The 23,957-nt window shown below is 40.5% G+C and overlaps 2 protein-coding genes across 2 annotated transcripts; one reads left to right on the top strand and one right to left on the bottom strand.

Moving 5' to 3' along the window:
- On the top strand, window positions 1–9,264 carry LOC142889241 (E3 ubiquitin-protein ligase TRIM21). The gene is made up of 15 exons (XM_076027867.1): window positions 1–62; window positions 1,143–1,284; window positions 1,532–1,858; window positions 2,186–2,434; window positions 2,915–3,019; window positions 3,429–3,524; window positions 3,983–4,216; window positions 5,182–5,329; window positions 5,945–5,992; window positions 6,098–6,124; window positions 6,213–6,277; window positions 6,448–6,558; window positions 6,672–6,790; window positions 7,688–7,775; window positions 7,933–9,264. The coding sequence occupies exons 1-15, from the start codon at window positions 16–18 to the stop codon at window positions 8,077–8,079; spliced, it is 1,953 nt and encodes a 650-aa protein (XP_075883982.1). The 5' UTR covers window positions 1–15; the 3' UTR covers window positions 8,080–9,264.
- Window positions 9,204–16,447, bottom strand: cmasa (cytidine monophosphate N-acetylneuraminic acid synthetase a). The gene is made up of 8 exons (XM_076028078.1): window positions 16,094–16,447; window positions 14,897–15,039; window positions 14,404–14,559; window positions 13,604–13,740; window positions 12,055–12,149; window positions 11,168–11,339; window positions 10,907–11,072; window positions 9,204–10,658 (listed from the first exon to the last, which is right to left on the bottom strand). The coding sequence occupies exons 1-8, from the start codon at window positions 16,315–16,317 to the stop codon at window positions 10,444–10,446; spliced, it is 1,308 nt and encodes a 435-aa protein (XP_075884193.1). The 5' UTR covers window positions 16,318–16,447; the 3' UTR covers window positions 9,204–10,443.
- Window positions 16,448–23,957: the final 7,510 nt, after the last annotated feature.

Genomic DNA, 23,957 nt, shown 5'->3' with positions numbered 1-23,957 from the left:
CCTCCTCGTGCACACATGCATACACATTCACACATCCAGAGACGACAGGTGTCGAGACTGAGGTAGGACCTCTGAGGACTGACACACAAGTTTCTTCAGCAACTTGGACACACTTCCGAACCAACAAACAATAAGGTATCTTATGTTTCTCTGTTATATTATATTATATCATTATTATTATTATATTTCATTATATCATATATTACAAAGTTTTGTGAAATTGCTATATATTAAATTATATTATATTATAAGAAGTTATAGGTAACGTCACAATTAAGAAAAGACACTTTAGGATGTCGTCAATGTATTTCATCTTTACTTAAAAATTTATCAACATTATTGCTTTTTACGTACAATAATTCATTCAAATATGTTTTCTCCCACATTGTGAACATGGAGTCTATTGATGTCAGAAGAATTTCTGTCCAGATCTGTGCCGGTGTGTACGTGGTCATGATGCACACGATCCTGCTTCACTTCATTCCTCCAGTTTTTTGAAACTCCCTAATCTGATTTGGGGGCAGCGATGGTGAAGTGTGTGTTATGTAATGCCAACATTTCCCCATCACTTTGACCCATTTTTGAGAGCCCCAGCGCCACATGAATCCATTCATTCTTCATCCGTATTTGATTAATGTCATCGCTTCCTGCTTCTTGCCAGTAACTGGCAAGAATATATATATATATTAAGTGAATGTTGTTTATTTGAAGGTTTTACTTTTCAAAGAAAAATCAAACATGTTTGGGTCATCAGGTCGCAGATTTAAATCTACCTCAATTAAAAAAAACACAACAACACAGCTTTACTGTACAATGTTTTTTTTTCCCTTGGCTGTCTGCCATCTCAAACCCTATTTGGCTCTGAGTGGTTCTTTCCATTCGGGAAATAGGATACAAGAATTCTACACACCGCAAATCTGTTTCAGGTGGATTTTAGATGTATGAATATTTCCGATCCACAAGAATGCGAGAAAGTCAGTAAGCACAGTTAGTTGGACCAGTGACTGTCAAAGAGCTTCGTCAGACTCACGAGAAGTCACAAAATATTCAAAAATACGTCTTAAAATTGAGCTGGTCTTTTCCAGTTTTTTATGGGTCATACCTGATTCTATCAATCTGTCTCTCTCTCTAACCTTCCACAGGATGGAACTCAGTGGCAGCTTCCTGTCTGATAAGCAGTTCCAGTGTCCCATCTGTCTCGATGTGTTCTGGAACCCGTCATCCACCCCCTGCGGCCACAGCTTCTGCATGAGCTGCATCACCAGATACTGGGACGGCCTCAAGGTGTGTGAGGGCTTCCGCTCAGAGGCTTGAGATTCTAAAGACTTTATTGCATTTTATTTTCCTTCCCATTTTAAAATTAAATTTTATATGTGCAGAAAGACACAAATGTTGCTTAAAGGTCTGGTCCTATATTATTCACAGAGTTGAGGTTGAGAACTTCAAACCATAACTCTATCTTGATTTTCACATCCTCAGATGGCTTATGTCTCCGCTGTTTTCCTTCCTCACCTGTGTCGGGTGTTGTCAGGTTTGCCACTGTCCGCTGTGTAAAAGGACCTTCCAGAAGCGTCCAGATCTGCAGATCAACAGGACCCTCCGAGAGATCACGGAGCAATTCCGATCCATGAAAAAAGGGAGAGGGCTGGGGAAGAAGACAGGAGGAAGAGGAGACGCAGACATTAGGGACTTTTTCTTTGATGCATTCAGAAAGAAACGACCTCATGCACCAAATAAAGTCCCACTCATGCTGACCCCTGATTCTGAAGGCAAGATTGACCGAGACCGTTTATTTATGGCTTCCTGTGTCAAAATATATAATTCTATTTGTGAAAAGGTTAAGCAGCTTTGTATTTATGTATTCCTCACAATTAGGCCAAAGGTCTCTCACTCTAAAACATTGAAAAGAATGGAATAATTGTAACTTAAAAGTTTGCACTTCATCATAACTGTCATAAAAGAAAAGGCAGTTAGGACAAATCATACATCATGTTTAAAAGGCAGAAAAAATGGAAAATGCAAATAATTGTGTGTATTGATGCCCTTCATGACACCACAAAGAAACTTGAATTTTTACCACACACACTCATACAATGCACACTTCCGGTCAGTTCACGGTGACATATTAATGTAAGAAATCAAAAAAAAGGAACATGCAATCTTCATTTTGTAATGTTTTTTGCAGTTTCACTTCCTTTTTTTTGTTTTTATGCCTAATTTTGGATCCTTCCTGATGTTGTTTCCATCAGTCACGACTCTACTGGGCACTTCGGCACCAACCGAAAGCATGATGGCCACCATGAGCCACTCCTTCAAACCCCCACCGCTGCCTTCCCCCTTTACTCTCAGCAGCGGCCGGAGGAGGTTCACCGTCTCTGGGGCAGCGAGCAGCGACAGCCTACCTATCTGTCCAAGACACCGCAGAGGAATCTTGGTACATTTTTGAACCACATTCCAAAGAACCACGTGGAATTTTTGCACTTTGACATAGATAGTTTGTGGTTGAAATAACAGAAGGCGGCTTTTTTTCCCATGATAGATTAAAGCAGCGTTTCTCAACTGGTGAGTCGAGACCCAAAAGTGGGTCATGGAGCTTTGTTTAAATGGGTCGCAGGCTTTTATAATTTAAAAAAAAAAAAAAAGGGATTTTAATATGTATATACATAGAGAGAAAGAGAGAGAGAGAAGGACACACAATTCAATTCAATTCAATTCAATTCAATAATTTAAATAATTTATTTACTAAACATGATAGAAAGTTGGATCACGTTTTCATTTTGTGGGAAAAATTTTGAGTGCTGTGAAATAAATTTGGGTCGCGACTTGATGGTAAAGAAAAATTGATGGTCCTGAGACTCCACCAGTTCAGAACCACTGGGTTAAAGTAAAACACTCTCTCTTTCACTGATTTCAGATTTACTGTAGGACTGACCGTGAGTGCATCTGTCCCGAGTGTGAGACTGAGGACCATGCGGACCATGACACAGTCACCATCGAGGATGAATGGACAGAAACCAAGGTAGAAAACTGACGCCAGTCAAATGTAGAGCAAAGCAGGTGAAAGTCGAATAGGCTCCTCCTTTTAAAAAACAGAGCAAAAAGAGACAAACTGATAAGGAGACAACGTAGTCTGCACGGAATAGACCCCACAAAATGTACAAGCCATGCTTTGTTATGGTGACTGTAGAAGTTTAAAACAGTCCAACAGGATTTAGAGGCAGATGAAGTCAAGTTTAACTTTTAATAATTAAAAAAAAAAAGAAAAAAAAGCATGCAATGATAGATGTAATCATTTTGTACATGATTCAACAACAGAAATGTGGAGTTTGATCAGTGGTGTAGCACTTACTGGGAAAAGTTGAGTTCAACTTGCTTGCATGTGTGTGTGTGTGTGTGTGTGTGTGTGTGTGCCTGTTTGGCTCCCTCAGGCCCAGCTGGAGACATCGGAGAAGGAGATGCAAGACATGATCAAGCTTAGAATCAGGAAGATGGAGGAGATCAGATCGTCTGTGAATGAGCTGGAGGTAGACCAAACACACCGCAGCCTCAAAGAATGCCAATCCTCCTGCTGACCGTTAGACAGCCTTTGATCAGAAAACAGACTCCAGCAACCTCGTTGTTCCACATAAAAAAGTGAGAGTTAACCAATATTAACCCATTTTACCATGCGTTGATATGGTCGTAATTACACCTCCAGCTTCTCATAAACTTACACTTGCATTCCTGAGGAGTCCACTGACAGGCCAGAGACACATAGATTATTGTTAGAAAAATTTGGCACAGTGGTTTTTGAACAACATGGGATTATTAGGCTTTGGGACAAATGTTATATAAAGTTGTTTTGCATCTCTGCACTGTTCCTCTATTAATATCAATCATTATCCTACATTTGTCTCTTAGCTATGTGTTGTAATTGATGTAATACAAGTGTAAAGACTCTATTTGCCATGAAGAGTGTTGACAGCATCAAAACATTTCCCAGCTGGCAGTGAAGCGAGAAGTGGAAGGGAGCCTGGGCCTGTTTTCAACCCAGATGTCTGCCATCGAGCGCGCCCAGGCCGAGCTGCTGGAGGTGGTGGAGATGAGCCGCAGGGCGGCCGAGCACCAGGCCGACGCCCTCACCAGACAGTTGGAGCTGGAGGTCAAGGAGCTGCGGAGAAAGGAGAGTGCCATGGATGATCTCGCCCAATCAGAGGACTCCATGCACTGTCTCATGGTGAGTGGGACCCGCTGGGTCTGAAATCCCACAGTCGTTTCCTGCTCCCTGTCTGGGGAGTTCTGTGTGGCAAACGATATAAAATTACACTAATTAATTTGACAAAATCCAAGACCAACTACAGACATTTTGTTTGGAAAGGCACGTTCTAATAATAACAATAGAATAAAGAATAACAGGCTGAACTGGTGTTCGGTATGTTAACGTAAAGTAACTGCACCGTTGACAAGCCTCTCCCGGCAGCACTTTGTTGAACTTGTTCCTCCAGTTCTGGCCATCTTAGCTTTTAGCAAGCGATTAGCTTCTTCATTGCAGTAAGATTTATTAACCTGCGCTTTTCATCAGTCCCTCACAAGTTTCTCACTCACTCGATCCTTTCTATCTGCTGCTCGATGACAGTTTTCGGCTGCATATTTCACTATCTGCAGCTTGCAATCTGCAGAATGGGATTTTCTTTTGGGGGGCATTAGTGTTTAGTCTTTCTCAGCTGTCTTTAAGCTAATGTTTAAATTAATTTCCAGTGGTACATGAGCAGCACATAACGCTAGTTGTCACTAGCCTAGAGCGCCCCCCTCTGGCGGCTGTAGGTAACGTTTACTCCTTGGTAATGTCGGTCGGTGTAAATTAACATTTAAGAACGTGTGAAATTATATATTTTATTTTAAATATATAAGTCGCATGACCAGCCAAACTATGAAAAAGTGCGACTAATCGTCCGGAAAATATGGTCTGTAAATGAACATAAAATATACTGATTTTTCTTCTTCTTTTGTTACCACTACAAAATGGCCTATCCGCTATAGAGCGAGTAATACATGACTTTGCACACAGCCACTTACTACGGACTACAGGTTTTCACATCTCATTCCAACTCACCTGAAATGGGTTACGAGTCCGTTTTTTTTTCTTCTTCTTCTTCTTCTTCTTCTTCTTCTTCTTCTTCTTCTTCTTCGACTCCTTTCCAGACGTTCCGCGTGCTCAGCAGCACTAGCTATGCCAAAGACTGGTCTGCGGTGTCTCTAAAGTCAGAGCTGGGGACCGGGCCCATCTACAGGGAGCTCGCAGCTCAGTTGGAGACCTTTCAGGATCAACTGAGCACTATTGCGGAAACAGGTCAGCCGAGTGCAAAACACAAAGGTTCAATAGCTTCAATGGGCAACAAAAACGCCACAGATCTGAGGAGAGCAGACAACTCTTCAGTGAGACACCATCTGACAGTCAGCAAGACAGTCAGTGAGGGTTCACCGGCATCCACAGAGGAATTCCATGACTTGATTTGTACTGACTTTGACTAGAACGGTGTCGAGCCATGGCACATTTACATAGACAAATCAAGAATAGTTTTCATGAGGGCAACTGAGGACCTGACAATCTGTAGTGGACCCCTGAGGACACCATCCATCGCCTCATTAGGGGCACCCCTCAATGTTGTCAGGCATGCAGACAAGCATTCTGCAGAATAGACCAGTCTGCTGCATTACTGGGATTGGCGCAGCTGACATTATTTCACAGTACAATACTGTGCCACGGCACAGTGGTTGAAAAACACTGGAGCAGAAAATGACTAAGTAGCACACTGTGAGTGAAGGCCTTCCTTTTTCCACTATCCGGCCAGACTACACTGATTTACTGAAAAGCCACCTAGTGGTGGCGCTCTGCAATTTCAAAATGCAATACTCAACTCCGGACTTGCTCCTTATTTTTTGATTTCTCTTCAACGCTCTCTAGGTTTTCATGCGTCAGATATGAAGGCCAGCCCCGTCCGTTTCCCGCCCAGTAAGTGCACGCGGTCACGAGCGATAACGTCAATGAGTTCATTTTATAGGTAAATACAGTTATTTTGAGTCCGTATTTAATGCCATTTCCAAAAAACTTCTGCAGAGATGAAGAGGGTGCAGGAGTACGCAGGTGTGTGAAGCATAATTAAAAACTGTTCTTGTGGGCATAGTAAAGTGTAAAACAATCTAGACTTACCATTTGTCTGACTTGAACACAGTGGACGTGACTCTGGACTACGATACTGCCCATCCCAAGCTGATCGTGTCGGACGACATGAAGAGTGTGAGACTCATTTTCAAAACAGAATAAATTCTTCTGTGTTCTTCCTGGGTGAATAATTGTGTTGTACTGTCAACTCAAGAGATTTCAAAGCATTCAAACGTGAAATACATTGATAATAATTGGTGCTTTGTGCATGTACACTGACTAAAATCACTTATTTGCCCGAGCAGGTGAGTTGTGGAGAGCACAACCAGCTGTTCCCCGACAACAGGGAGAGATTTGACCGAATCCTGTGCGTGCTGGGGAAGGAGAGGATTTCCTCCGGGAGACACTACTGGGAGGTAGGAAGCCGCCAGAACACCGTGGCTCGTCTAAAGCTTTTCTGTAAATAAATCCGTGAGGAAAGCATATTTAAGGGCTGAGCACGCAAATCTGACCTACTTGTCTTGAACAGGTGGAGGTGGGCGAGAAGACTGACTGGGATTTGGGCGTGGCCAAACAATCAGTCTGCCGGAAGGGCAAGATTGAAGTGACTCCGAGCAACGGATTCTGGTTCCTCAGCCTGCGTGACAAGTGAGTTAACAGACTAGTTAAGAAAATGTGGGTTAAAGGTTTCGCGCACTGTGACAGTCAGAGCTCATCAACATGATAAATGACCTCACAAAAACCTGACTACCCTGAAAATACACTACCTGTCAAAGTTTGGACACATACTTATATTTAATGTTTTTTTGTTCATTTTCACAACTATTTACATTGTAGATTGTCACACAAGGCATCAAAGCTATGAATGAACACATGGAATATGCATTAAACCAAAAAGTGTGACATAACTCAAACAAGTTTTATATTTTAGATGATCTATAATAGCCACCCTACATATAAAATATAACATAACATAACATATTGAGGTATTTCACATTATTTTCTTTTACCACATTAACCCACATATCTTGGTCATATATTTGATGTCTTCAGTGTGTATCTACAGTGTAGAAAGTAGTAAAGATAAAGTAGAAACAGGTTGTGTCCAATCTTCTGACTAGGAGTGTATAGTAATAATACTCGGGTACCATGTCAAAGCAGCTTTTAGGTGGATTAAAGCTTGATACATTGTTGCTGTATGAAGCTTTGTTAAGGAAAGAGATAAAAATGAGTCTGTTAGTCAAATCACCTGGCAGTGGTGTCAACTTTGCGGAAAACTGAATTACATTAAAGTCAAAGAATTTTTGGCACTGGCTCAATGCACACATTATTACTAGAAAACAGTGGGACCTTTTGAAGCAGGGTCAGGACATGAGTCACGTGCACATTCCTACATAAAGTCAGATAGATTGGAACATTGAAAACGGTGCACACATTGATTCTTGACTTGCCGGCATTTCTAACAAGGTTTAAATGTGGCCAAAAACATGCTTAGCTCTCAAAACAAAATGATAGTGTCATTTTTCTTCTCCTGCTTCTCTTTAGGAACAAGTTTGCCTTTCACTCCAACAATCACACAGACGACTTGAAACCAAAGAAGATTGGAATATTTGTGGATTTTGAAAGTGGGCAGGTACAGTAGACACAGAATATACATACTACTGTCCTATTTTGCCTTCCAACAAGCAGAATAACATAAATACAAAACAACTTGAGCGCATGTGCATAGGTCTATGTATATACAGTTTATGTCTGTGTAGAAGTATATATTTGTTCTTCTGGTTCTGCAGGTGTCTTTCTACAACGTTGAAGCAAAAGTTCATGTCTACACCTTCAATGACTTCTTTGGTGAATGCGTTTATCCGTTCTTCAGCCCCGGTGCCAACAAATACGGAAAGAACGAAGCGCCGTTAACCATCACGCCAGTGGACGGTTAACCGGCAACACTCCTCGCTGGCTGCCGTCTCGTTCTATTAAACCCACGTATCATACACTAGAGTGTTGTAGTCAAGACGGCACCAACCGAGACCGGTTGGCAGTAAAACGGCAGCAGCTGGATTATTTTCCGTTATTATTGTGTCATTGTAGTTTTGGCTGATCTTGACTGGTCTGGTTCAAAAATCCAGAGTCCATCCAGTCTGAGACCGAGACAAGACCCAGTAAAAATGCACAATGCATTTTGATTTACCTATAGCTTTGTATGTACTGTTTGGATTATTTTAGTTGCCCTGTAAAGTGCCTTTGAGTTTTGTGAAAAGCGCTATACAAATAAAATGTATTGTTATTGTTATTATTGTTATTAAAATGCCTCCAAGTCCGAGACCCTTAAAAAGTGGTCTGGAGACCAAGACCAATCTTCAGTACCACAACACGGAATACAACATAAACGTTGCAATTTAAGAAATCCTGTTTGTTCCTGGATTTGATGATCAATTTTAAATTGATGGATTTAGATTTCTTTATCTGTAGATGCTTAATAACTGTGACGCATGTAAATGTCGAATTGTAAATGACTTGCTAATCAACTATGACTTCTTATGATGCAAATGTTTTGTTTTTCTATGAAAATGACTTTCTCCTAACAAAAAAATTGAAGTTTATCGTTGAATATCTTGGCACTTTTGGTTTGAATAAACAATTCATGCACTCACACACAACTCAAAGTGATGCGGCTCTATGCAAGAGTTTTAGCTTGTCTTTACTGCAGAAATTGAAGTGTTTTTTTTCCTTCTGGACACAGAACTTTTAACTTTAAAACTTTGTGTGCTTCAGGTTTGAAAAAAAATGTCAACATTTTGTTGAACGCGAGTCACAACATTAAGACATCCAAGTCTGGAAATATTCTCTCTTAAATAACTAATTTGCTTTGGCTCAATGGCGTCTTGCAGGGTGGAGCTACACTGTTACCTGGAAATTCTAACTTGGCTCTCATTGCCTCTTCATAGTCAAATTCAACAAGATCTGGTTGCTGCTTGTATGACAGCATGCGGTGCGCCTGCCAATACTTTAGTTGTATTACTACCACTTGAAACCGTTAAAAATCCAAGACAAGGACTCAGTATTTCTTATACATACCTTCATTGAAAAGTAAATGTCACTATCATTCCAAAATCAAACAAACATTATTCTTCCAAAACAAACAAACACCCACCATGATTCTTCGCTGTACTGATAGATGAACATTTAACAATCAGTCAATTATGTCTAGGCAGGGTGTAACAGATTTAGGATACAATAAAGATAAGAACACTTGGAATTACATATTGCTTTTTCCTGGAGTTGAATAAATTATGTATGGTGATGTCGGTTCTTGTAACCAAATAACAGAAAGCCATTTTTTTTTTTTTTTTTTGCAACATTGAACGAAATCTACCAGTGCAAACCAGCTGGAACAAAACGTTCAATTAAGATCTCGTAACAACAAGCAGCTAAAACTTGTCCATACATCTGGCACTTCTGAACTGAGAGGTGACCGAGCAGCAACATGAAGTCAGAGTCAAGGTTGTTGGCCTTGACGTGTTGTAGGAAGTATTGGTGACAGTTCAAAGACTTCCATTCTTTCACAGGAGGTGGGACTGACCATGACCTTTCCAGCCAGTCACATGTTAAAGCCAAATGAACCACCAGCCGGCTCGCTGTCAGTCTCCACAGTGAAACCTTCACACAGTAACAATTCACATTCAGCTTTTTCTTCGAGGGATGCAACATGCTTAAGCGACACTATGACCTCCAAACAAGGAACATTAAAATATTCTTAAAATTGTGTGCACTAAATGCATTAAAATAACGTGATTAAACTACATACATAGCTCTCCAACAGCATGGGTAACAATAACTCCTACTTTGTTTGGTGGTTGCAGGCAATATTTAGCACTGTCTTTGACCATTTCCATCTTAAACTTAAGGTTCAAGCTGGGCTTAGAATTTAAGCTTGAGCTGAACCATTAACAGACATTTTCTACATTTTAAGATTCATCACTGCACGTTTGCTTCCCCTTGCTGTGAGCATTTTCATTCTCCCCCATGGAGTCTGTATCAAGATCACTTTTTTTTAAGATGCCATATTCACACTCACTTGACCTATTAAAAATAAATTAAACAATAAAAAGTTACCCCAAGTAGGTACCCCAAGTGTTTTTTTTCCCATATTCGATTGTAAACACTGAATCATTTAAAGCCTAAAATTGGATATACATCTCACACTGTTCAAGCACAGGTGCATTGTTTGTTCCTATATTTGCAATGATTCTTATTCTTATATGTTGATAAAAATGTTTCCATAGAATCAAACCAAGCGGCAACTAAAAGCTGCTTCTGTCAATGCGATCCTGTTCCATTTGTGACTTTGCCTTTTTTTTCTGCAGGAGAATGTGTTCAGCAAACTCTCTCATGGCTCCCTTCCCCCCGACGCTGTGGCAGGTGTATTTGGCAGCGTTGATGGCCACCGTGGGGGCGTCTCCGGGCACTGCGCTCAGGCCGGCCAGGTTCAGGACTCTGACATCGGGTTCATCAGCACCTTCAAGGAGAAAAAAAAGAAAAGGCAGAATTTAGGATCGATCAGAACACTTTCTTCCGTTCTTTAGTACATTTACTTACTAAAGAGCTCCTTTTTTTCCGTGCATTTATTTATTTTATGTCATAATACACAAGAATAAACAGCATTTATACACACAAAATGTGTCCTGAAACTGAACTGAAAGCATCACCCACTATCCATCGTGTATTCTGGACCAGAGGACAACTGCGTTATTACATGCATATTACCCATGTACGCCACGTAGTTCCACTGCAGCTTCCTCTGCTCCACCACTGGCGACAGGTCTTCCAGCGGCTCTTTCCCCACCTGAACGACGAGGCAGTTTGTCCGCTGAGCAAGTTTGTCAGCCAACGACTGGGTTACTGGGTCCTCGCTAGAGGTCAACAGCACCACCTGGTGGAGAAAAAACAAAAACAAAAAGCGAGGGATGGGGCTACGGCGACCCACAGTCAATCTCGTAGCAACATCTGTTTTGTCACTGCTCTAACCTCCACGTCCTCCCTCTGCAGCATTCTGATGCCCATGGTGTCTCTGGAGTTGATGGACACCATCTCCTCTCCGGACGCAGAGAGAAAGATCCGTCCTTCTGTCAGACACCCCGACACCCTGCACAACATCAGGTGAACCACCTCTGGCGTTTCGCGGCCAAAGTAGCCGTACCTGGAGAGAAGCAGGGACTTGATAAGGAAAGAAAAGGCGACAGAAACGTGCGGGGGGATTCAGCCATCCATCTACTTTCTATCTTGTGCACTGAAGGTCATGGGGGCTAAGCTTGTGGAATCCCACCTGTACCACGGACAGCTTAACGTGAGGTCAGTCATCAACAGATGTCTTCCTTCTCTCTAAAAAGCCAAAAAATGTGACTTTTTTCCCTTCCAGGGTTTTAAATTAGAGGCTAGAGGCTGGCCTGATGGCCTCATGGCGTCTGACCTACTTTCTAGTTGGTTGCTAGTTGGGATCTGAGGAAGTGGCTCATCAGGAGAGACGGTCAACACCTGAGTTTGTACAAGATGCTAGATTACAGTCATGTGTGGTCTCTGAGCCAGGATGTCACACTGGGCACAAGTCGCAGTGTGAAACAGGAACATTTTTGCCAACTCTACCTGTACAAGCTGACAATTAACTCATCGTTCAGCGTGCTTGCCTCAGCTTTCAATTATTATTATGCATAAAAGAGAAGCAACATTTTTTGAGCAAAATGGTAAAAGATCGACAGTGAAAATATGAAGTGAGACAGTCAGATAGTTGCTCTTTTGGCAAATACAATCAAGAAAATCTTTTTTTCCCCCCATTTTTGTCCATTTTCCTATTTATTATTTTTACCATATTGGTAAGCAGGGTGCCATTACAACTAAAACGATTTCCTGTATGTTACCTGAGAACCCTCTGCTCTGCCACAGGCCAGTCAATGTCCACATCGATATCCACACTGTACTCTGGCAACATCTCGTAGTAAGTTACTTTGCCGCCCTGCGCAGAGGGGAAACACAACTTTGAAACTGTGATGCACACAAGCAGGAATGGCAGAGTTTCGACAAAGTGTGCAAAGAGAGAGAGGAAAATGCCAGCATTGATTGAGTGATCGATACGGCGAGACTTGAGACTGATCACGTCCTGTGTATCAGGCCAGGGCATAAGTTTGCATGTCCCTGTCAATATTTGTAGGGACAAATTTTTATAAAGCGTGCATGCGAATACTATGAACCCCCCTCCCCACCCCCCACCCGAGCGAAGGCGATTGTGTTCAATGAGCGCCAGGGGAAAGTCTGAGAGCAGAGCATGCACACGCAGACACACGGAGACAAGAGCGGCGGCGAGCTGCGGGCCTGCAACAGCGCAGCAGTGTAGCGGTGACTTCAAACCACAGCCCAGGCAGAGACCTACGTCCTGTACTGCTAAACACACATCTAATATTGTCCAAACAACCCTAGCACAACAACACAGGCCTGAATTCATGGCAAGAGCAGACTGTCAGGTGACAGCAGAAACTTAGCAGATACCAGATGAGATGAACATAAAAAGCAAGACATGTTGATTTAAAGCCCTTCAGTTGATTCTTCAGTCACTTTTTTACTGGAAAGTAGTGAGTTGAAAATGTCTCTGGAGCACCTGGCAATATTTCACTGGTAAATAATATCAAACATGGATGGTTTAATTATATTCAACTAGAAAACTGATCACCTTCTATCACATAGTAGCACAAGTAGCAGTAGTCAAAAATCAGATGAATGTTTCAAATGAGAATATTTGACATATTTCTCAACTGAAACATAGCCATTTCAGTTCATGAATGTATTCTTGATTAGTTAATTTGTACAGAGGAAACACGGCAACAGGGAAGACGGACAACTTTAAAACAAGCTGTTGAAGACGCATCAGATTTCCATGTCAGGCTCTTCTTATGAATTACAGCGGAAGCATTAAAGTTTGAGCCATTGTGAAATCCAGCAAACATAACCTTTCAAAGTCCAAATGGTTTATTTGAATAAAAAAAATCAATTGGGCCCTCGAACAAATAGATCTGAAAGATATGAGCACAGAGTTTTGTATCTGTCAATAACACAGTAATTAAGAATTAAAATAAAAAAAAGTATTATACTGGAATTGGTAGGCCTACACCCGCCATTTACCAAATGAAACATTTTTTAATAACATGTGACAGACCGATTGGTAGCGGTTGTAAAGTATTGCTTTCTCCAGTTTATTTGCTTAAATTTCTTGTGAATGCATTGTTGTTTAAAGTATGGAAAATACAAATCACAATAGAAACTTAGAGCCGTACCCAACCAACCTGTTACTACTCGGAGGAAACGTGCCAATAGTGTATCGTACCACACGGCACACTAAATAGCCAAGGGGGAACATGAGACCGGGACCGGTGGCCCAACTTTATACAAGCTTTTTGTATTTCCTCTCCCAATTACCTGAAGAAGGCCCTGCTCGACTATCAGCTCTTTGGTGGTGAAGTAAAAAGAGCCGTTTTCACACAATTCCCCATCCCAGTCCTGGCGCCGCGGGCGATTAGCTGGGACTAGGTTTAGTGCTGTGGTTAACTCACCAGCTGAAGGAGGCAGGACAAGAATGAATGTTATGTCTGTTTACATGACTGACCAATTTTGCTCCTACTGACAACAACATTCCAGCACATGAAAAGTGGTGTACATTTAATATAATATATACTCTTAAGTCTTCGCCAAGTGCGAATGATTTCTTTTAGTGCAGTCACCCTCAACCCACATTCTCCTTTCTACACATGCGATTTTAGTTTTGTCCAGGTCAAAGACAAGACTAAAATGCATATATGCCAAATGTAGGTGAATAAATGCCACTGATGACATCAAAGGGGGATTAATGGCACATTCAGGTAAACTACATCATGGAACTCGACAGCTTTTAAAGTCACAAAGTTTAACAGAATTTGTACAATTAACTCTGTGATGAATTTCATTTACCTTTTTAAATGTTTTTATTTATTTATTTATTTATTTATTCTATGTTATTTTTTTGGGAGGGAGGGGGGGTGAATGTGTGTGTCAAAAGGTTTTTAACTGTGTATCTGACTGTCTTTTAACTTATTGCACTACGGGAGGGAAGCCAAAACAAATTTCACTGTAGCCGCTTGTTGCACTGACAATAAGGAACATTTATTTATTTATTTATTTATTTATTTATTTAATAAGCCAATATGAAAATACGAACAATGGCCCAGCAGAGGTAGACTTACATTCTTTCTTGACTTCCTGCCATCTGAACTGGTGTCTCCTGACTACTGAGAAGACCGAATCAAAGCCATGATTGGTGATCAACTCCAGGGCCTCCTTTAAATGGAATGGATGGAGACACGGGGCAGTAGCCTGGATGTTACAGACCACAGTGACCTCTGCGGAAACAAAGCACAAAAGATCAAACAGCTGTTATCTCAACATTGGTCTAAAAAAAAGAAGGTAAAAAAAAGCAGCTCAAAAGCAGATCTGATGCTTTAAACAACAGTTTCCGCATGTGGCAGTGTGAACAGGTCTATTTGAATCACTCATTCTAACAACACTCATGATGCAACTGCAATATTCTCCACTAGGAGTGATGTTTGAGCTGTAAAATCAGTGCCTTTCACTCGGCCCCTGGGGGTATCGACCTGTGCTGCTTCAGGAGTTGTCTGTTGTTATTAAAAATGGATGGTGAGCCGAGGCCAAGTGGATAGTCCACTGTAATTTGCATACCTTTGTTGTCCTTGACAAACTCCTTGATGGTTTCCAGTGATGTAGAGGAGTCTTTGGACACATCTGGACTCCTACGATGGACCCTAGCACCCCAGGCTTTTGCCACCTCCTCAATGTCATTGTGGTCTGTTGACACCCACACACTAAAGGAATTGAAGATGTGTTAATGTATTACTTGTCATCAGCTTCTTTCATGCATTAAAGTGTTTTCTTTTAAAGCGCACAAGACAAGAAGTAAAAGAGGGAACCATGTCACCTACTACAATTTCAGCCAGTGATTTTAAACGGTTTTCTGGCGTTATTTATTTTTTATTTATTTTATTGGAAAAATCATAACTGAAGTACATTAAGAAATAAAATAAGTGAAAAACTACATTCTAACGTTAGCTAACACGAGCAGGAAAATTCTGTTGTCACCGGAACTCCCATTACAGTTCCGTGTTTCCAAGAGAACGATTGACTATCAGTTATGGATCTGCGTCCGACATATAAGACTTTTTGTTTCATATTATACGCTCAAAGCTAGTTCAAAAATAAATAACTAAAACTAGACCACTTGCGTATTTTTTTTTAATTAATTAATTTATTTATTTATTTATTTTTAGCAGAGTGCGTCGTTCAATGCAGTTCCGTCACTGATTGTTGTCCCCTCAGAAACACAACATTTTAACAGTGCTGGCGACTCTCCAGATTTAGGGCTATTCGTTTAATTATCATTTTTCTATACCGCTTGTTCTGCACTCAGGGTCGCGGGTGGAAATAGGACTACAACCTGGACAGTGGTTAGAACAACAGTCCATACGAGCAGCAGGAGGAGGCAGATCTTCACACGCATGCGTTCGTTACGCATGCATGCATGTTAAACATATATATAACTGTTTATTTAAAACATATATATATATATATATATATATATATATATATATATATATATATATATATATATATATATATATATATATATATATATATATATATATATACATATATATATACAGGCTCGATATAAACAGAGAGATGGGGGCGTGTGACGTGACGCTCTGACCCAGAAGAAACACCACAACTGCAGCGTGCAAATACATCTACCCTCCAGTAGTTGAAATACCACAGAAAACAACGCGGACGCTACAGATTTCAGGAAACGTGCTTATCCTCATCCGCATATCTTATCGCCCGAGGCTATCCGTCCAACGGTACCTGTCGAACATGTTGGAGTCCACAGCGGCTCTCAGCACCCATCCAATGAGAGGGACCCCGGCCAACATTTTGATGTTTTTCAAGGGAATCCCTTTGCTTCCTCCTCTCGCCAGAATCAAAGCTGCTACGTGTCTCGGACCCTCGGCCCTGGCCGTGTTGGTAGCGGGCGGCGCTCCGTCCAGCTGTCCTTTATCCCCCGGGAGGCATTTTTCGCAGGCAGCCATGGCGATTCCAGATGTTCGGGACGTTGTTCGGCCGGCGTCGTTTTTAATACCACCGTTGATGCAGAAGTTGGCATGGAGGAGCTCGGTCAATAGCAAATCAAGCGGTAGCGGACGCTTGACTTCATTTCATCTTCCTCCTTCCTTCAACTGTTGGATGATATGGCGAGGACAGAGCTCACTACCGCCATCATCTGGACCCTGAACTGAACTGAACGAGGACCTATCAGCTGTCATAGGGTGAAGAAGGCACGGTGACAAGTTCATTGCAGGGCCTCATCGAAAGACGTCCAATCATTCTCTCTCTCTCTCTCTCTCTCTCTCTCTCTGTACACACACGCACACACACACACACACACTTTCAGTCAATTTAGACATTGCAATACACCTCACATGTGAGAAAGCCGGAGAAGCCAGAGAGAGAACCCACGCAGACACGGGGAGAACATGCAAACTCCACACAGAAAGGCCCCAAGCTGGGAATTGAACCCGCGACTTTCTTGCTTGTGTGGTGACAGTGCAAACCACTGCACCACCGTGTTGTGAAACAAAACCATTTAACTTTATAGCACTCCTTTCAAGGCAGAAAGCAAAGAGGAAAAGAGACAACTCGTGGAAACTGGTGGGGAAATAGCAGTGCGGAGACAATCAAGGTGATGAAGTGTGCAAGATGATTGTGGTGTGTGTGTGTGTGTGTGTGTGTGTGTGTGTGTGTGTGTGTGTGTGTGTGTGTGTGTGGAAAAAGTCAGTGCTGATTAAAGTCATTAGTTTTAGATGACGATGTCCACGGGAAGGAGGAATATCCTGTGGCATTCTGTTTAGGTTAATAAATAAATGAATAATAAAGAAATAAAGAAATAAATACAGTTCTTACACAGGTTACTGTTCAACAAATCATTAACTGCTAAAATTCAAAGCATTTTTTTTCTTTCATTCATATGTACATATATATATATATATATATATATATATATATATATATATATATATATATATGATTATGTATTTTAGGGGACATGATCCACCATCATCTCAAACAAACCTATATGTATGAACTAAATAGCTGCCCAGCAATATATTTTGTTTGAAATGGGGCCACATCATGATGTAAAACAATGATTTCTGTAAATGACAAGCGCTGACATTCAATAAAATGACACAAAAGAGTTGAAGGTTGGTGGGATGGTGTTGCAAAGTATTGCACATGCTAAACTGTGTTCTGATTGGCTACTTCAAATCCAGTTTGATATGCGTTTGCTCATTACTTGTGCAACAAACCTCAATTAAATTTATTTGACTTTATTTGAAATCAAATATCTGCGCCAGACATTTTTCCATTATAAATCATCCACAGACCTTTCCCAATATGGAATCACACCGTCTATATTGGCAGCGGGCCAATAGAGGGCGATAGCGCACTGCCTCACTTGTTATTAGTTTTAATTAAAAAAATAAAAATAAAATTTACGTACAGTGTGTTTGTAAAGTTGAAAAAACATACCACACACTCAAAATAAATATATATTATTTTATTTTATTTTTATTGGGGGGCACCACACAAAAAAAAACATCAGCAGTGCAGCAGTAAGCTAACTCTAAACAAGAGATTTACTGGTGGCAACAGGAAGTCAGAACTCAACCCGATGACAATGACAAAGCAGGCTAGGCTAGGCTATATTTTAGAAGCATCAGACCCCTTAACTCACAGTGGAGAATAAGACCAACAACGACTTTTTCCCATCCATACTGGCTCTGTGCTATTTTCTCCACCACTCTCCAGATGGTAAACTTATGTTTACCTTTAAGTTGTTAATGTTAACATTAGATAAGTACTATTTCGCACTGGTATCAGCAGCTTATGCTCAATCGTTTTGGAATGGCGATTGAGACTGACTCTACACGGCACAGCCCTGCCCGAAATATGTTTCTCCAGCAACCTCTGGAGCATAGAGTTGCACAGTCACATTCTTTGCTTTGTATTAAGCGTTCGTTCATTTCATTTAAAGCATGCACAAGAGGGGATTGCACCAAACTCTCCAACTCTGACAGGGATGTTGTACAAACAGATATAAAAGTGACAAAAAGTCACTCTCAGGGTGAATGTAATGAGAACTTTAAAGCAATGTCTGTCACTCGTCTACGTTACTATGGCAACACTTGAGATGTCTTTGAAACCCAAGTTTCAAAGTCACGTGCTGTCTTGAAACCCAAGTTTCAAAGACAGCACGTGACTTGATATGCAGATAAGCAACAATATACTGTAATATACTGTAATATAGTAAATACACTGTACGTGTATCGCAGTTAATTATAGGACTATTTTTGAAAGTCTGCCAAAACAGTCCGTCTTTCCCACTTAGACACATTCAATCTGCAAAAGAGTGAAATAAAAAAAGAACCGATTAATGCAACAGACAGTCATATTGTTGTCATGGTTAATGATTAAGTGACAATGTGTCCCTCAAACTAAGTCATACTCACAGCCTTTTATATGCAAAGAGTGTCAATTATGCAGGAAGTGCATGAAGAATAAATCAATAAAAAGTTAATAACAATACTGTTTTAGCCCAGCAGAGGGCGGTGTTGACAGAAATACCCTCATCCTGCTCAGCATTTGAAATCAAAGGTTTGTATCACTTTTTAGAAAACACAACTCTGTCTTTCAGTTTTGAAAGAATCATCTCCTTGTTACGATAATGTATATGCATACAATTTGTAAAAGGACAACTTTGTGCTATAACAACAGAAATGGCCATTTGCAGCTTGTTTTTGCTGTCCTTCATTTGCCCCAAAGCAAAAATACCACTACTTTTAAATGACACGCCTGTAATTGTGTCACGAGGGTGTCAACCACCCAACTATCCTGACAGACATGCTCTCCCTCACAGCTGTCTGTCAACATGTTTAATTTTTTACCTACGCACCTTTAGGCACAAATTAAACTCTTGTAATTTCTTACAGTACCTATTTGTCTCAACTGTGCTCTCCTATTTAGTTTAATCTGTCCTTTGTCCTTCAATCATTCAGTTATTTTCTCAATCAAAATCAATTTAAACTTTCTGGTTAAACACACAACATCCCTGAGCTCCAGTTTATGATCGCACTAGCTTCTAAAAGAGCACTAATTATCATACGGCTTCTGATATTTGGATGGGTTATTAAGACTTAAAGGAAACATGTGAGAAATGCGGCCTCAGCAGTAGTTTTATCTTGTGCTAAAAATCAATGATAAAAGCAAGCTTATTAGCATTAACTCTGAGAAGAAGGTAGAGTTAAACAAAATTTCATAAAACAGATTAAGGCCAAAGCTGTTCTGGAACAGTCTACAACTTTATTTAGTTTACTTTTATACTGATCTGAAAATGGAAAATCTGTCATGCTCTACGCAAAAATATTTTAGTTGGAAAAATAATCGCCTTTGTTTAAAAAAAAAAAAAAAACTTAACACAACCAGATTTGATTTATTACCAAGCTGAGAGACTTAAGTGCAAAATGCACACATCACGTTCGTTTTGAGCAGGTGAACCTCAGCTGTACATCGTGTTAAGTGCGAATTAGCACTTTTTTTAAACTTTTTTTTTTTAGCAAGATGAGCCTAATGTTGGGCCTATTTTCCAATTTTCAGCAACATCTGTTTCATTGCTGATGTTTGCATGCAAGTAAGACACCATTGGCACAAGCATGTGTCATGATACATGATTACTGATACACTTCAGCTAAATCTTTCAGTGTATTTAAGACTTTAAACCCAAGAACCCCAAACGCAATATGTAACTGACCACATATTTATGCAACACCGTCTCATGAAACCCATCATTATGAATGACAAGAAATGTAACACATGGATCGTTTGGGTCCCGGGACCATTGAGCTAAACTCATTGAAATCTATGATGACGTCAGTCCACCTTGAGTGTTTTTTCCCCCCAATGACTGTTTTATCTTTTTTTCATTTTTTCATACTTGTTCAACTTTACAAACAATCAAATATGCCCCCTAAATCTGGAAAACACTCAGAGAACTAGAAACAACACAACAGTGACGGACAGGAGAGCAGATAAGGCAGTCCATCCAGTTCAGCTGGTGTTCACATACACTTTGTTCTCCTTCATTCTGTTGTCTCTCTGTTCTGCTCTGAAACAACTCAAGCCAATCAGGTGAGAGACAAATGTAAAACGCAACACTTATAAAGCATTTAGTTACTCATTGGGCTTTTTTTTACTCTACCTATTTATCAAAGGAATGGCTTGACTACTCAGGTCAGTGCTGTACAAGTCAGTTTGCAGATGCTCAAAAAAAAGTAAAGTAAAAATAGCAATTTAATGATCACCAATTTCAGGGATTGATATGCAAGTGTAGATCAAAATTAATCTACACATGTTTAAAAGAAAACATTTCAAGGAGATCTATTGGAATTAAATAGGATTAGAAAAAATATATTGTACGTGTATATGTACATAAATGCAAAATTCAGTTGTTGGCGCCAAACAACTACTGTAGTTCAGACATGGATCTGCTCAGGTCATTTTATTCCTGACATCACTGCTGCTGTAGAAAGATGTGAGATTTGAACAAGAAAATGGGTCAAGTGTAACATCAGCTTTACACAGTTTGCCCTCTGCTTTCTTCCAATTAGATACTAAATCTTACTGCGCATCCGAGGCCTACACAGCTCACACTACTATAATTAAACTAACAATGTCCGTAAATATCCTAATCCTCTCCTAATATATTAATTAGTGCAGACGACGCTGTTGGTTGAATGTCAACAAATCTCTTTACTTTCAACTTCAAGTCCAGTATTTCTGAATTGATGTAGGAACCCAGAAAATCTGAATGGTTACATTGAGACATGTATGTTCGAATCTTGTGATCATTGTCTGAAGATGCTGTTACTTTCAACATCACATTCAAAGGCTTGAGAGACACGTGAGAAGAAAAACAGCGTGAGTCGGGAAGGGACTGTAACATACAGTGGAGCGGTAGAAGGAGTTCCCCGGCCTGCCTCAAACCACCTCAACAGCCCAGGCGGCATACCATTCATTCATTCCATGCAGCACCCTCATCATCAGACACCTGCCCTGAATCATCTTTCTCTTTATAGCCTGAGACGTTTACAGCCAAATACGTTTGAGCCACCGATAAGGTTCCAATGCTAATATATGGATACATTTGCATCCTTGGAGCTGCAGTTTATATTCTGTCATTAAAAAGGTCTCTCCCGTATGTTACACATCTCAACATTTTAGGAAACTGTAAATCAGGTAAAGCACAACTGGTTTAAGAGAGATAATAAAACTATTTTAAAGTTTACAGTGGCCAAACCAGCTTTGAGAGCAGCGCTTGTCATTTCTTACCTGGTGCCCAGACCCTTCTCTCAACATTCAAAGATGAAAATAAGAATGAATACTTGAAAGAAATTGAGATGTTGTTTTTCATGGCAGATCACCTGTTATTATTATTCCCTGTTTTCACCCACATGTTTCTCAGCATTGAACTTATTTTAATACACTCTCTCTTCTCCTTCCAAAGCTGTTCCAACTCGCCGCATGCATCAAGTTAAAAAACACGCACGTCCCAAAAATCAACAAATCAATACGATGACTGAAAATGTCTTCTTGCTGTTTTTCTGATGAGCAACCCTGTATTTTACAAGCAAATATAGCGGCAAGCAAAGTCCTCTATGGGGTTAAACTGTTTTTAATGCATCGATTGCAGAGACATGTTTATGTATCTACATGTATCTCAGTAAAATTGATGTCACTGTTAGTTTCAGGTTGGGTGTGTTTAAGGACACCGAGGAGGAGTGTGGGTGTGTGTCTCTTTCGGTGGGTGAGGTCATTATAAAGACAATTGAAGAGAGGAGAAGCAGGAGGGAATTGTAAACACACAGCAGGACAGATAAGGTGGGGTCCATGATTATCCCTGAAGGACTTGTTAGTCCCGCATCTGTGAATGATCCACTATACGGATGTTAAACAGAAAAGTCACTGCAGGACAAAATCCAATCAAACATTCAAACTAATTGGTATATACTTTAAACAAAGGCTAAACTGGTATGCTGGAAGAAAAAGTAGCAGATTATAAAGCTATGTTAACTTTTTTTCTCATCCATAAATATTTCTAAAATTGTCTATACTTTGACATATTCTATTTTTCTTAATTCCTTGAAACCTGACATTGAATATTTCACATTTTCACTTTACTCATTGCATTAGGATCACCAATAATCCGTCAATATAAGAAATCCAGGAAAAGATTTTCACACACCCAAATTGAGATGGCAACTTCCTCCGTGGGAAAGCAGGACGTCTGGAAGAACTGGAAGACTTTGGCAAATGTGTTTTCTGCAGGATTGAATAGCGGCAGTAAGAAATGTAATGTTTCATTTTAAGTATTTCAGATTAGAAGTCAAACAGAAACTACAAAGAAGAGCTTTTGGGATAAAGAACAAATGTGAATACTCCCAACAGGTTTCTGTTTTTTCACCAAAATAACCAAAGGCTATTTGGTTATTTTGGCCCACAATGTCATGCAAATTATACCCATCCCATGCAAAACACTTGCACAGAAACCCCTCCGTTGGGGGATGGTGGGGTAACATGCTCTCTGTGGACAAGCTTCATTGCAAATATTGATAAAGAGTATGAGTTCCAAAAAAAGCAAAGACAAAAAAACTGTATGAATGGATATAAGAAACACTATCGATAGATTAGTGTAACACTGAGATGTGGTGAGAAAAAGCCAGTTTTCCTCTAGTGTTGGAATCACATGAGAGAAAATTTAACATTCTAATTTAAGCAGACAGTTAGGAAGTTATCCGAGAAGTAAAACACTATAACTGATGCATCAGTGATGTACGAATCCCACCACATTGATGCAGAGTGGCACCTATCAGGGCCCTCAAACACTGAGCCCTTACCTTTGTATGGTAATGAAGAGAAAACCAATTTCATCTGAGTGAAATACAATCATTTTATATTATTGTCTTAAGCGTCTTTTAGGTCTCATGTAAGTTTTTTTTTTTTTTATCATGTATTTACAATTTTATATATATATATATTGTATTTGATGTATGGACCTAAATAGTGCATCTAAGTGACTATTAAAGTGAATCTTAATCTAATTAATTGAAGGATTTTCTTTTTTCTTTTTCTTTTTCCAGCACAGGTGAATCCTGAAAACCCTCAGATAACTTTAGTTGGCACACAGTTCTCAGGAGTTTATTTGTTTCCTTCCAAATCATGTTCTTCCATCTAAAGTTGACCGTTACGTTGGCGCTGTTCGGGTCGTTTGGGGTTGTATAACTGTCGCCGAAACACCGCCGTGCTTCCTGATCCTCGCACCTCCCTGGACGCCATTCAACGGCTCGCCCACACCTCGCAGCGGAATGGAACGGCGAGGCATAGCGTTGGAAAGGTGGAGAGTAAACCGGTTCTGCAGGTACAGGAGGCCTCACCCGCGCGGGCTCCCCCCCTCTTCTCCCCCCAGTCACCGTTATTTCTGAGGCGCATGCGCGCTGGCGCCTGTTTCCTGCTTTTTCAAATGAGTACCTGTGCTGCTGCTATGACCCACCTCCGTCGACTCGAGTGTGTGTGTGTGTGTGTGTGTGAGAGAGACAGAGCGGGACACAATCGTGCCCCC

The sequence above is a fragment of the Nelusetta ayraudi genome, unplaced genomic scaffold (assembly GCF_046127955.1).
Source record: "Nelusetta ayraudi isolate G7.1 ecotype Tasmania unplaced genomic scaffold, CSIRO-AGI_Nayr_v1 ptg000022l, whole genome shotgun sequence".
Classification (NCBI taxonomy): Eukaryota; Metazoa; Chordata; class Actinopteri; order Tetraodontiformes; family Monacanthidae; genus Nelusetta; species Nelusetta ayraudi.
Note: the sequence above shows the minus strand (reverse complement) of the source record. Positions and strands in the feature narration are given on the sequence as shown.